A 13,579-nucleotide genomic window follows, 5' to 3' on the forward strand; every position below is an offset into this window, starting at 1 on the left:
CAGGAGCGTGAGCCGGGCCTCCTGTTCCGCACGTTGAATTTTAAGATGGCCTTTGGCAAACCCGCGTATAGTTGCCTTGACAGCTTTCCACAAGGTACCAGGGGACGAAACCGAGCCTTGGTTATCAGCAAAGTAGTGACGCAGTTCGAGCCCTACGTGCTTCCGGAAGTCTTTGTCCTGGAGAAACCAGGCGTTAAGCCGCCAAATCGGGCGTGAAGAAGCTGGGAGACTACCCAGGCGCATCGAAACTGGGGAGTGGTCCGATATGCCTCTAGGAAGGATAGTGATTTCCTGGTTCAACCGACAGCCCAGGGCTGGAAGAAACAGATAATCTGGGCAGCCGATGTGTGCGTGAACATATGAGTAGCCGGATGCCAGAGTCACCAGGCGTCTCCCAGACCAAGAGTTGCGGCCCAGTTCGAAAGGAGTGTGGAGTGGGAAACCCGTGAGATAGAAGGGACTGTAGCAGAATCAAGGTCCGGGTTCATAACCGCATTAAAGTCCCCCTCAAGTACAGTGGCCCCCGGGGGCAGGACGGCTTCCAGTGAAGCAAGGCGCCGGAGCGTGGATGCTAGGAGAGAAGGGGGAGAGTACACGGCTATCAGGTTCAAGGGTTGGGTCCCAATGCTCCCCTCCAGAATAATAAAGCAGCCTCCCGCATCATGCATTACTTTACGCTCAACAAACGGAAGCGAGCGGTGCGGCAGGACTGCCACCCCGTGAGATCCCTGGGTAAACCCAGAGTGCCAAACGCCACTATATCCATAGCCCGCCAGAAAGGGGCAACTGTTGCCTACCAGGTGGGTCTCCTGAAGCAGCAATATGTCCACATTGTGTCGCTGGGCATACCGCAGGACTGCAGTACGCTTAACCTTATCTAGGCGCCCGTTAACATTCCATAACATAATATGAAGTGTGGTGAAACCGATTCGGTCGTTAAACATGGAGAGGCTGGGGTGATGGCCGGCCGCCCAGGACGCGCATGGAGCATAGTGGTGCAAGCGCGTGGGGGGGCAAGACATAGATGGACATGTTGGTCGCTGTGTGGATGTCGCTGAATGAGGCAATAGTGCTGGCATAAGAAGAAAAAAAAACCAATAAAACTTGGGACAACGGTCCCCCCACCCCCTCTATACTTCAGGAACGAAAGCATCTGTCGCCCTAACAGTGGAAACTAGCAAAAACCAAACTAAAACGATCGGGACTGGGAAACGTGGAGGACCCCTCCTCTTTGCAGGATGTGCATAGTTAAGTCCATCTGGAGTTGGAGCAATGATGAGACGAGCCGCCACGCCGGCTGCAGAGCGAAGCCCGACAGGCAGAGACGGGCTCATGCGGGGTCCCTGATGACCATCGGGCTGCCCAACTGGTCGGTGTCAGGGAGGTCCATCGGTGTAGGCCGGGGAGAGGTGTTCCCTGTATCCAAGCCGCCCGATGAACCAGACCGCTGCACCCCCGAATGTTTTCCAGGAAGCAGAGCCGGCTGCTGAGAGGAACCCCTCGGGGAGTCTTATCGGGCCCGCCGCTGGCCACGGTGTCGTCGTGAGTGGTTGCGTTACGCTCGGGGGGCCAGGAGCCCCCCGGATGCCAGACCCACCAAGCACTCTGCCAGATGATGAGTGTCGGTCTTCGGCCCGCAGGGGATGGTCCTCAGTGGCCCAAGTCCAAGCCTCCTCAGGGGTATTGAGGTATAGGGTCCTGTTGGAGAACACCACTCTGAGGCGTGCTGGAAAAAGGAGCCTGTACCGTATATTGAGGGCACGCAGCTTTTGTTTAACTTCCCCAAACGAGTGGTGCTGACCCTGGACCTCCCAAGTATAGTCGGGGAAGACCATGACGGTATGATTTTCATAATGAAGACACTGCTGCTTGCAGGCCTCGGTCAAGATGGAATCGCGGTCTTTGAAATGAAGAATTCGCATGATGATGGGCGTGGGGTCTGCCCCGGGAGGCGGCCTAGGGGCAAGGGAGCAGTGTGCTCGTTTGATTGCGAACCACGGGAAGAGGGAGCTCTCAGTGACCCACGAGCGAAGCCACCTTTCCAAGAAGTCTGCTGGGCAACCCTGCTCCACCCCCTCCGGGAACCCCACCAGGCAGAGGTTGTTGCGGCGGGACCTATTTTCCGCCTCTTCTGCTCTCCGATGCAGTTCTCTTGTGTGAGACTGAAGCCGGGTGACTTTCTCCTTAAGCTGCTGGACATCATTCTCCACAGTGGATATGCGCGACTCAGTCTCCGTAATCCTGGCCACTGCATTCCTCAGATCTTGCTGGATGAGAGTGATGTCAACTCGAACTTCGGCAATCTTGCCATCCACAGAGGACTGCGAGGCATGTATTGCCTGAAGAATGGTAGTCAGATACGCAGCCTGCAGGGCTTCCCTGTCCACCGCTCCCCCAACTGCCCCGGCATCCGTGGTGGTAAAGCGGTCCATTTAGGTCTGAGTTGCCGGGGTCTTGGCCGCCCTGTCACAACCCATGATCGTCATCCAATGAAGTCTGAACCCTACCGTTCCCTCAGTCTCCACGGCGGGTGCCACAAATCAAGAGCAAAGGATGCAGTCAAGATGTGTATCAGCTCAGCCACTCCCGAGGGGGTCCCAATGCAGGAGCGATGTCTACGCACCTCGGGCCCCGGACCGCGCCAGGCTCCCTCAGGGCAAAGCAAGTGGGGTGGCGGAGGGAATGCCCAGGTAGTCCTCACACTGCGCAATGGGTGCAGGTAACGATTCTCCTCTGGGTCACGGTCGCAGCAGGGGGCAGCACAGTGGAGGACCTGCCCAGATCCAGCAGCCAGGACCACCGAGTAGAAGGATCTACAGACCCCAGCAGGTACCCCAAGGCAGATCAGGAGGAGCCAAAGGGGGCCAGCCTACAGGGCCTAATACCTCTCGATGTGTGCGGTCGAACACCCACCACCTCCATGCTGCAGCTCCTCTGAGGCGGGGCAGAGATAGCCGATGCGCAAGCCGCAAGGGGAAACCAGGATACAATAGGCCCGAGGACTGCACCCGGAAGACAGGGCAACCGGGGACAAGGGCGGTGGAGGGCCTGCTCCAGGAGCCCCGCAGGAGACGCAGGCAGCACCTCCTCACCAGTTGGAAGTAGTGACGCAGTCTCAGCAAGTCGGTAGGAAAAGTACCAGGGTTCGCAGCAGAGGCGGGAGGAGCCACAGGCCAAACCACTTGTAGCACTTCTCTGTGCTCAGATCACACGAGCAGGCCAGGCGCACGGTGGGTCACTCACAGCATTCCCACCCTGAACCCCCCCCTTCCCGGGTGCCAGACTCACCGCTCCTCATTACCACAGTAATGTTTTGCTTCCTCAAACCCCTGATTGTGTCCCGAGGGCTGATGTGGGTGAGTGTTGGTGTGCTTAAACCTGGACCTGCGTTGGACACCCTCCACGTCACTCTACTTTTGCAACCCTTGGCGCATTCCCCAAATCCCTGGTTGTGGCCCTGAGGGTGGATATGACTCAGTGGGGGTGTGCAAAAACCTAAACCTGCGATGAACATCCTGCACCTTCAGTGAATTTCATTCATTTTTTAAAAGAGAATTGGCTTCAAAATAAAGAATAACATGTAATCTTTTCACATTTTAGAACATACTTTTCAAAATGTGCAACTTCCTATCTGATTGATAATAAATTTAGCTGCCTTCTTTTAGTAAACTGCATACAAAATGTAATAGCACCTGCTAGTTGGGAAAATAAACATATTATCTCAGTTTTATTATTTTGCTATGACTGAGTATCTTGGTTGGATACCTGCTGCCTCACCAATCCTTACTCGCCACCAGAGTCATTTGTAATATATTTGTTCCTTTGCCCTGTTTTTCTTCATGAATGTTTGTTTCTATATGCTTGTTAGAGTGATTGGCTCTCGCTTTGTTGCCCTTGCCGTTTGGTAGTCCTAATACATGTTTGGGTTCTTTTTGTTTGCCCCGGAGTGGGCACTGGTGTTCAGTGTGTATCCTCCCCTAGCATGTCTCAGTGTGTCTCCTGCTCTTGTTACTCCGAGTCTCTGGCAGTGTGGCACTTGTGTGCCTGAGTATGCCCCCGAGTACATTGCTCTCCCCTTGAGTTTGAGCTTGTATGTGCGTCAGTGAGTAACTTTGTGCAGATATATGTTCCTATGTGTGGCTCTGGGTGCATCTCTGTCTATGTGATTAAGGGTCTGGAATTTCTGTCCCTAAATGGCTCTGAATATGACATGGGACTTTTTTTTGTGTTTTTGAGTGAGTGGTGAGCTGCGAATCAAATCTGTGCCCATAGGTGTCTCTCTGGTCTAGTTTCTAAGCTTAAATTAATCTGCCTGAGGCAAATACTATTTAGGTTTAAGTTGATTGTAGTTTTTTCTGATTTACATTTATATATGCTTTTTTATAGACCGTGATTTTATCAGTGATGTCATTGCTGAAGTCACACGTGATGCAATCAGTCGTGTCACGTATGCCATTAGCGATGTCATGTGTGATAAATGCTTCGGAAGAAGGTGACGCTGAGGCTCGATGTTAATGGTGACGTCATGATTCATGGAATGAATGTTGTCACTGGGCCTGTGTTGGATGCTAGTTGCACCACTGTACCCTTGCCTCCATTGCAGTGTTAGGGACACCTGAGTATAAATAACCAGAGTCTGTGTCTACGTGAGTGGCAGTGTGCAGACGTGTCCCTTCCTTGGCCCGGAATCATTGAGGGTGTGCATTGTCAGGTCCCCGAGTTGCTCTGAGAGTGTGTTTGGGTGAGTAGCAGAGTGTGAACAGATGCATTTTTTTTTATCGAATCAGGTGAGACTCGAGAGTCAAAAACAAAACGGCGGACGAATCTGGCCCCTAAAATGTTGTTTCTCGATTCTTTTCTGACTTTAGAGATGAGCACCACTTTTGGAGGTTTTTGTGTAGGAGGGGTGTTTTCCACGCCTCTGAGTACCCCGTAGTACTGCTAAGGAGTCATATACTTCCGAGGGTGCCTCACCCCCGCCCCACTTCACAGCTGTGCGACGTTTATTTTCTTGAGCGTGAAACTCTTGATTCTCGAGTTTGAAGACGGCTGAAAACTTTGTTTTAGTGCCCTATTCCAGCCAATCATATTTATTATAAAAATGCAAAATGTGATTGGCAGAAAGAGTGAGACATGGCATTTGAAACCACAGAGAGTTTCAAAAGCGTTAGGTGGAGGTGGAGAAGCGTGGCTCAGTGGTTAGAGGCGGCAGACCCAGCAGCTGAGATCGACTGTGGACCAGGGTTCGATTCCCCACCTCGGCGGGTTTCGGGCCCAAAATTCCACAGATTCGACAATTCTCGCTCTGGTGCCTACTCAACTCACGGGGTCACACTCTGCGACTCTGGGCAATAGCTTGCTTAATCTCCACTACGGCCCCTCGTGGCGGGATGCCTGGCTTTCACCTTGTGGACACCCTGCCAGGGTTTCTCACAGGGGAATACCAGGACGGGTTCGCTAAGCAAGCGCCGGGACGCTTACGGGCAGCTGTGCGCTATACAAGTCCAACACATTTACATTTACATTTACATTTACATTTAAAGCTCACTCAACAGCTTTTTAAAACACTAAAATCTCAGTTACTACTACTTTGCTGTAAATACGCTCGGATGTATTTTTGGGCAAATATTACCTTCTTTTCTGGACATTGCTACTCTCCCCCCCTGCCCCCCCTCCCACCCCGCCACACACACCCACCTAATTGTGTCCCTCTACGTGGATCTTCGCAAAACTTAGGTGAACATGCTGAATTTGAGCTGACTGATAAAGTAGATTGCCAATTTATATTCACATTTTTTCACCGGATCATGAAGTTACAGGTAAATCAAAAAATTTGTTTTCAGTGGAAACACTGTTCCAGGATCCTGTGCGTAAACAGAACTATGTATTGCACTGATGGAGAACTAGAATTACAGGTGAATAACTTTTCCTTCTAACTTTTTGTGTACATCTTAAAGTTTCACTACTAATTTTATCTACATGTAGACAGAAGTCATGATCTTCTTAAAAGACTGATCTAGTTGAGTTCACTTACTATGTCCTACTTAATTGAACCTTTAACACCTACGACTTAACATGTTGTTTTCAATACAAAGTAGCTGTTGCAAAAGCCGTAATAACACATTACATGCCTTTCCCCAAAATCATAAAAGTTATTTGATTATCCAGAGAATTAGAATACCTACAAAAAGTCATAAACTGTTGCCTTCGTGACGTTGGTGGGTATCATTGTATTGAAAATGAATAAACAAAGTTCATCCTAAAAAGTCAAGCCATGCGCATAAAGTGGCTGTGCATGCAGTGACAGAGGAATTAGGGATTGGGTGACCATGCCCTACTTAGCTAACTGTGAAGTGAACCAAGTTCATGCTGATGTATTAATTTCTGGTCTGTTTCCACAGAATTTGCGTCAGACGACTTAACCTGCTCAGCCACGCTCTCCTTTCCGCAGTGGGAAGCTACAACATTCTTTGCCAAGATTATCATTGCAAACCTTTTTAAAAATGTGAAAAACACGGTATGTATTTCTCTTTAGATGGTGGGTGGGTAATGGTAAATTTGATATAACTTTGGGAAGAAAGGATTGGTGAGCCCAGGGTGATACCTTATTAAAGACCGTGTAGGGTCATTGGTGCAGAGGGCATGAAGCTAACTCTCCGAACAGGCTTAGATTGTAGCTACAAAAAAAGAAACCATCCAAGAATGAATTTACAGATCAATTTTGTGCATCGGCTGAAAATGGTGACCCATAAATTTAGAACGAACAATATTAATTTCTTACGGAGAAGAGGCTATCCTCTCTGGGTGGAAAATCTTTGTTAAACTATGAATGTACTTTCAAGTGAATCATGGAGTGGTAATAGCAGCCAAATGTGGTTCAAAAGAAGAAACCCGTAAGCCATTTATAGCCAAGTAAATAATGTCTGGTCTGAAGCTAATCCCCTCACCGGGAATATTTGTCGTCTATACTTTGTATGGCCCCAGGTTTCGAATATGTCCAGTGTTTGATGCCAGCTGTTTCTTTGTCTTCCATCCCATGCCTGAGGCAATTTCAAGTATGTGTACTCCAGCAGCACCTGTGAGTCAACATCAATATCACTGACATGAATTCCATCATTTCAGTTCTGCTTCGCAGGTGTCCCACAAGGTCGCCTTCCAGGACCAGACCCCAGAGGTTCTGTTCAGTTTGGTTTGTACTCGTATCTCGAACTGTCAGGACTGCTTCATTCACAGTACTGCGGGGGAGTGCCAACTGTAGGCCAACTCCCCACTTTGCGGCCTTAAGGCCATTGGTCATCTGTTGTCATAACTTTCGGTTTCAGTATTTTTCAACAGGTGGGGAAGGGTGTCATAGTCTAAGCTGCACCTCAAGTCCCTTTGTCACTTTTACTGATGGGAATTGCGCATCTCTTCATCGCCTGCTGCTCAAGATAAGTGTTATTTGGTGTGTGTCTGGAATGTCCCTGAGGGCAGAGCTATCTCTTTTTTGAGTCTCCAGCAGAGGCGCACAGGTGCTACATTTACTGTCAGAACCTGTTCGTGGGCCGTTGGGCTACCAGGGGCAAATGGACGTCAGCCATTGGTGTTGAGATCATTTATTCTGATGTTCTGGTGACATTCTCAATGCTGCTGCTAACGACCTCCGCTCTAGCCTCCAAGCCATTGGTCTGACCCAAAAGGGGTTTCAGCCGACACATAATAGGGGTCATCTGCTGGACCATGTTTTCAGTAATTTGGACATGCTCTCGGTGGAAACACCAGTACCATTGCCATGGTCTGACCATTGTCTAATTCCCATTACATGGTCCATCAATATTCCCACTACCTCTGCACCCCATATTAGGCATTGGGGTAGGAAATGGAGTGCGCTTCCAATTCACACCTGGGAACAGGCCCTCTCTGAACAACTGCCCCAAAAAACGGAGAATCCTGACCTAGCAGTCCATAATTTTCATAACTGGATCTCCAACTCTCTAGATCGAGTCCTTCCAAAATGCTCCCTGCAAACAATTAGAAGGCCCAAAGTCGCTCCCTGGTACTCTCTCGCCCTCAGGGCCCTGAAACAAACGTGCCGGAAAGCGGAGAGAGCCTGGAGGAAAGACCGCTCTCAATCTAAAAAATTGGAGTACAGGGCAGTTATAATGCATTACAAGAGGGAGATAAAACTTGCTCAAGCCAAGTTTTATGAAAATAAAATTAATATGGCAGCTAATTCCCCTAGGGAAATTTTTAAGATCGCTAAATCTCTGATATCTCTTCCTGCTGAGAGACCTATATCAGGCCCGCTGTGAGGATCTTGCCACTTTCTTCTCACAGAAGATTCAGGCCATTTATTCCCAATTAGCAGCAAATGATGGGGGCACTGTTCTACTGCCCACCTCAGATCCAGACCTGCCTCCATCCTGCTCCTTGGCTACCTTTCCACTCCTGGACCCTAATACTTTAGATTCCCTTGCTCAGGTTACCTCAGGATCCCCAAATGACCCTGCTCCACCCCAGACCTTAGTAAAAGCAATGGACACCATCCGCCCCTGTTTGCTGGAGGCTCTTAACACCTCCATTACCTCCAACTCTGTACCAGCCGCCTGGAAGTGTGCAATGGTAAGGGCCCTGTTAAAAAAAACGAATTTGGATCCTAACAATCTATCCAATTTTCGCCCTATCTCGCTGCTTCCATGGATGAGTAAGTTGCTGGAGAGGCATATGAACAAATCATTAGGGGAATATTTGGAGTCCAATAAATTGCTCCAGGTCTCCCAAACAGGGTTTCGCCCACAACATGGCACTGAGACCGCTCTTTTAGCGGTCACGGAGGCAGCCAGAGCCATAATGGACCAAGGTGGTAAAACAGCTATCATACTCTTGGACCTCAGTGCCGCGTTCGACACTGTGAACCATGCCACATTATTACATCGCTTGAGTGGCTTGGGAGTGTCGGGCGCGGCCCTGTTGTGGCTGACCTCCTTCTTGGAGGAACGCTTCTTCCAGGTATTTGAAGGCGAGGTGACATCATCAAAACATCTTCTCAGCTGTGGGGTTCCTCAGGGCTCCTCCCTGAGCCCCACGCTGTTTAATGTCTATATGCAGCCTCTGGAGAAGATCGTTCTCCCCTTTGGTGTGCGGATTGTCACCTACGCAGACGACACTCAACTCGTGGTCTCTTTGGACCACGAGGGGGGTTCGTCGAACACTTTGGGTTCATGTCTAGAGGCTGTAGCTGGGTGGATGCAACTCTCCCACCTCAAGCTCAATGGGGAGAAGACCGAGATCATGGTGCTTGGTAATTTCTCCCCTACCTCCTTCCTGGATGACTGGCCTCTGTGTCTCGGTACTCCCCCCCCCTCCTAAAGAGCAGATAAAGAGTCTGGGAGTCTGGTTGGACAGAGCGCTAGACTTCTCGTCCCAAGCTACTATCACTGCCTCTGTATGCGTGGGGCTAATGAAAATGCTCCGGAAAGTGCTCCCTATGCTCCCATTCCAGGCGAGGAGGGTCATGGTCCAGGCCCTGATTCTCTCCCGCCTGGACTACGGAAATGTTTTATATCTTGGGGCCCCGGCAACAGTGACAAAAAAACTTCAGGTCACTCAAAACTGCGCCGCCCGCCTACTGTTTAATATCCCTCGCTGGCAGTCGGCGAGAACCGCCCTAAAGGAGCTTCACTGGCTTCCAGTGGCCTCAAGAACATTATTCAAGGCCATGTGCATCCTGCACAAATCCCTTCATCAAACTGGCCCGGCAGTACTGTACCCTCTAATACCGCCGTATGTGCCGCTTAGAACCCTACGTTCAGCTTCACTGCACCTGGCAACCAAAGTAAAAATCAAGAGAGCCCGATGGGGCCGCCGCTCTTTCACCTACTCAGCGGCGAAGGCATGGAACTCCCTGCCCCTGTCCCTCAGGAAAAACAGCAACCTGATGTCATTTAGGAGAGAATTGAAAACCCATCTGTTCTCAAAAGCGCATTAATCCTTCCCTGCAGTCGCACACAGAATTCAGTCCCTAGCGCTGCGAGGCCTTCGGGTGGTTATGCGCTATATAAATGGAATTTTCAATTCAATTCAATTCAATTCTGGTGCCCACCCCTCTGTGGCTCAGCAAAATGTCCCAGTACAACGCTTCCCAGGCCGTTTTCTATCTTAAGGCACATCTAGGCCTTCAAAGAGGCCTTGCTCCAAGTTTACAGTGCACTTCTTGTTCCCTCTGTCATGCCTTGGCCCTCACAGAACTGCGGGACCTGTAGATGGGTTAAATATACCCGGTGGCTTGAATCTAACTTTTTAAAACTAGCCCCCAATACCCAGATCAATAAAAATAGAAAATTACCTTCAGCCCCTTGGTTCTCTGAAGCGTTAAGGATAGATAAGCAGGCATGTAGGAGACAGGAAAGGATTTGGCGGAAAAAATATGAACTCACTGAGAAAAGTAGATATAAATCTATGATCTCAGTTTTTAAGAAAAAGTTGATTGAAGAAAAGACTCTTTACTATACTTCAAAGATTGAAAAAGCTAGTGGGTCAAGTAAAGAACTTTTTCGTACGGTGAAAAATTTAACTACAGTCCAAAGAGATGAGCCTACTATTACTCATAAGGATTTTTGCAACGCCTTGGCCCTCTCTTTTAGATCCAAGGTTGAGCATATCTATGAGCAGTTTACTCAATCAGCTGCAGTGGATAAAACATTTTCAAATGACACTATTGAACATATTTTGGGGTTCAAGTTTGCGCCAACTTCACTCTCACAAGTCACCGAACTAATAACTATGATTAAGTCTGGCTCGCCAGAAGATCCTTGTCCCCCTAAAATCCTACAATCCTTCAACAATTTGGCCAGTCCTCATCTCTCTAAAATATTCAACCAAATGATAGATCAGGGATCTTGCCCCACTATATGGAAGAAGGCTTGTATCCTACCTTTCTTAAAAAAAAGCTATTTATATGCAATGGACACTGCCAATTACCGACCGATTTCAAGAATCCCCCTGCCAGCTAAGATAATGGAGAAGATTATGAATGCCAAACTGGCAAATTTTATCGCGAATAATCAAGTTCTAGTTCATAGCCAGTTTGGTTTTAGACCGAATCATAGTACTGAGTCTGCTCTGATCAAGACCACAGAGGAAATACATATATCATTGGATAGCGGAGGTTCAGCGGCCCTGGTGCTGCTGGATCTATCCGCAGCATTTGACACAGTGCATCATTCTCTTTTAGTTCGTCGTCTAAAGGAGATTGGTATTGGAGGCAAAGCCCTTGCCCTGCTGACATCGTTCCTATCTGAGAGAACTCAAACAGTGTACTTGGGGAATTTTAGGTCGGCATAATTTTCTCTTCCCTGTGGGGTCCCACAGGGCTCCTCACTAAGCCCTATGCTTTTTAATATTTACGTAGCTGAGTTGGCACCTCTGATTAGAAGCTTCTACTTGATCCCCACGTCATATGCTGGTGATTTCTACAGTGGATAAGGACATTAATCATTCTCTTAACCTCTATAACTGTATGTCGTCTCTTAGCCACTGGATGAGTACCCATTGCTTGAAGCTGAATTCGAGTAAGACGGAGGTGATAATGTTTGGAAATCTTTCTCCCCCCTGGTCTCCCGTCTGGTGGCCGGATAGTCTTGGACCTCCCCCTACACTTGTGGACAAAGCAAAAAATCTTGGGGTCATTATAGATGGAAAGTTGAACTTTAAGACCCAAGTCTCTAAAGTAGTGTCGTCTTCATTCTATATGATTAAGACGATTAGGAAAGTTTTGCCATTCATTCTTAAATCCTGTAGGAAATCAGTAGTAACTGCTTTAGTTTTGTCAAAACTTGATTACTGTAATAGTTTGTACATCAAGGTCCAGGCTGCCCTTCTCAGGAAGCTGCAGGCAGTATAAAATGCGGCGGCAAGACTGATCCTGGATATTCCAAAATGTCAATCGGTAAGAGTAGAAATAAGGAAACTTCACTGGCTGCCGGTCCGCCAGCGGATAAAGTTCAAAACTCTCTGCATTGCACCTAAGGCACTACATAGAGAAGGACCAAGGTTCTTAGAGAACTTGTTTAGATGGTACTCCCCAAATAGAGTGCTGCGTTCAGCTAATGCCTCTACCTTATGCAGCCGGCCAGGATCCATAAGATGAACTGGGGTGGAAGGAGTTTAGCATTTAATACTATCAAAGAATGGAACTTCCTCCCGTTGTATCTGAGAAAAGTCACCCTCCATTTGGAATTTAGGAAACAGCTTAAAACCTGGTTATTTCAGCAGTGGTATAGTAGAGTTCAGCAGTATTTGGTTCATTAGCGCCAGGACGCCTGAGGGCATTAGTGCGCTGTACACATTTTTATTAACATTAACATTAACAATGGGTCCCTCCTGTAAGAAAGTGGCTCTGTATATACTGCAACAAAGTAAGGTTCAGTGTGCACAGAGTCCACAGTCCCCAGAGGTATGGCAGAGGTTAAAGTTAGATATAACCTTACTCTCTAAAGTGATAGCTTAGTCGAGCAGTAAGGCAGTATCAGAGGACAGTGTAAAGTATTTGTTGTACACATCCAGTCAGCAAATGGTCTTACACACTCAAGAACTGAACTATAGGCCAATTGTTTTGTATATAAAAATATATTGGTGTTTATTTTAGAACCACACCTAGGTATCAGAAATACTTTCTCAAAATGAGATGTTGCGATTGAATACTTTCAACTAGCAATAGTCTTTAGAATGCAATAGTTACAGTTGTTGCAAACCTGCTTGTTTTGTTTGAACCCTGACCCGCTGCCTGCGAGAAAAATCTATCATCCATTTACCCGGCTCACGAGACCCTCTGTCCTCCGCCTGTCTCCTGCCGCCCAGCCGCTCTCTCACGACCTAGAGCAGGGCCGCCGAGTGGAGCGTGGCGAGGGGCTGCCTACATCTCCCGGCAGCCCTTGAGGTGTCCAGCGTCATCCCAGCGTCACAACCCGGCGCCAGGAGGAGCATAAAATCGACGCTAGCTCCGGGGAGCGGGGCTTCCCTGCTTGTTTTGTTTGAACCCTGACCCGCTGCGTGCGAGAAAAATCTATCATCCATTTACCCGGCTCACGAGACCCTCTGGCCTCCGCCTGTCTCCCGCCGCCCAGCCGCTCTCTCACGACCTAGAGCGGGGCCGCCGAGTGGAGTGTGGCGAGGGGCTGCCTACAACTCCCGGCAGCCCTTGAGGTGTCCAGCGTCATCCCAGCGTCACAACCCAGCGCCAGGAGGAGCATAAAATCTACGCTAGCTCCGGGGAGCGGGGCTTCCCTGCTTGTTTTGTTTGAACCCTGACCCGCTGCGTGCGAGAAAAATCTATCATCCATTTACCCGGCTCACGAGACCCTCTGGCCTCCGCCTGTCTCCCGCCGCCCAGCCGCTCTCTCACGACCTAGAGCGGGGCCGCCGAGTGGAGCGTGGCGAGGGGCTGCCTACAACTCCCGGCAGCCCTTGAGGTGTCCAGCGTCATCCCAGCGTCACAACCCAGCGCCAGGAGGAGCATAAAATCGACACTAGCCCCGTCTCGCGGGAAGCCGGGCTAAGCCCGGCCTAAGGGCTGGCCCGTTTTAGCCCGTTTTAGCCCGTT

At 49.1% G+C, this 13,579-nt stretch overlaps 1 protein-coding gene across 5 annotated transcripts in view; it reads left to right on the plus strand.

The window, feature by feature from the left end:
* LOC144762305 (exportin-5-like) overlaps positions 1-13,579 on the plus strand; it is a 2,106,094-nt gene that overhangs the window by 682,534 nt on the left and 1,409,981 nt on the right. For all 5 annotated transcript variants that reach the window (XM_078647454.1, XM_078647456.1, XM_078647455.1 and 2 more), the window contains exon 14: positions 6,402-6,517. In XM_078647454.1, coding sequence (XP_078503580.1) covers positions 6,402-6,517 — 116 coding nt within the window. The remainder of the gene's footprint in view (positions 1-6,401; positions 6,518-13,579) is intronic.

Source organism: Lissotriton helveticus, chromosome 6 (genome assembly GCF_964261635.1).
Source record: "Lissotriton helveticus chromosome 6, aLisHel1.1, whole genome shotgun sequence".
NCBI lineage: Eukaryota > Metazoa > Chordata > Amphibia > Caudata > Salamandridae > Lissotriton > Lissotriton helveticus.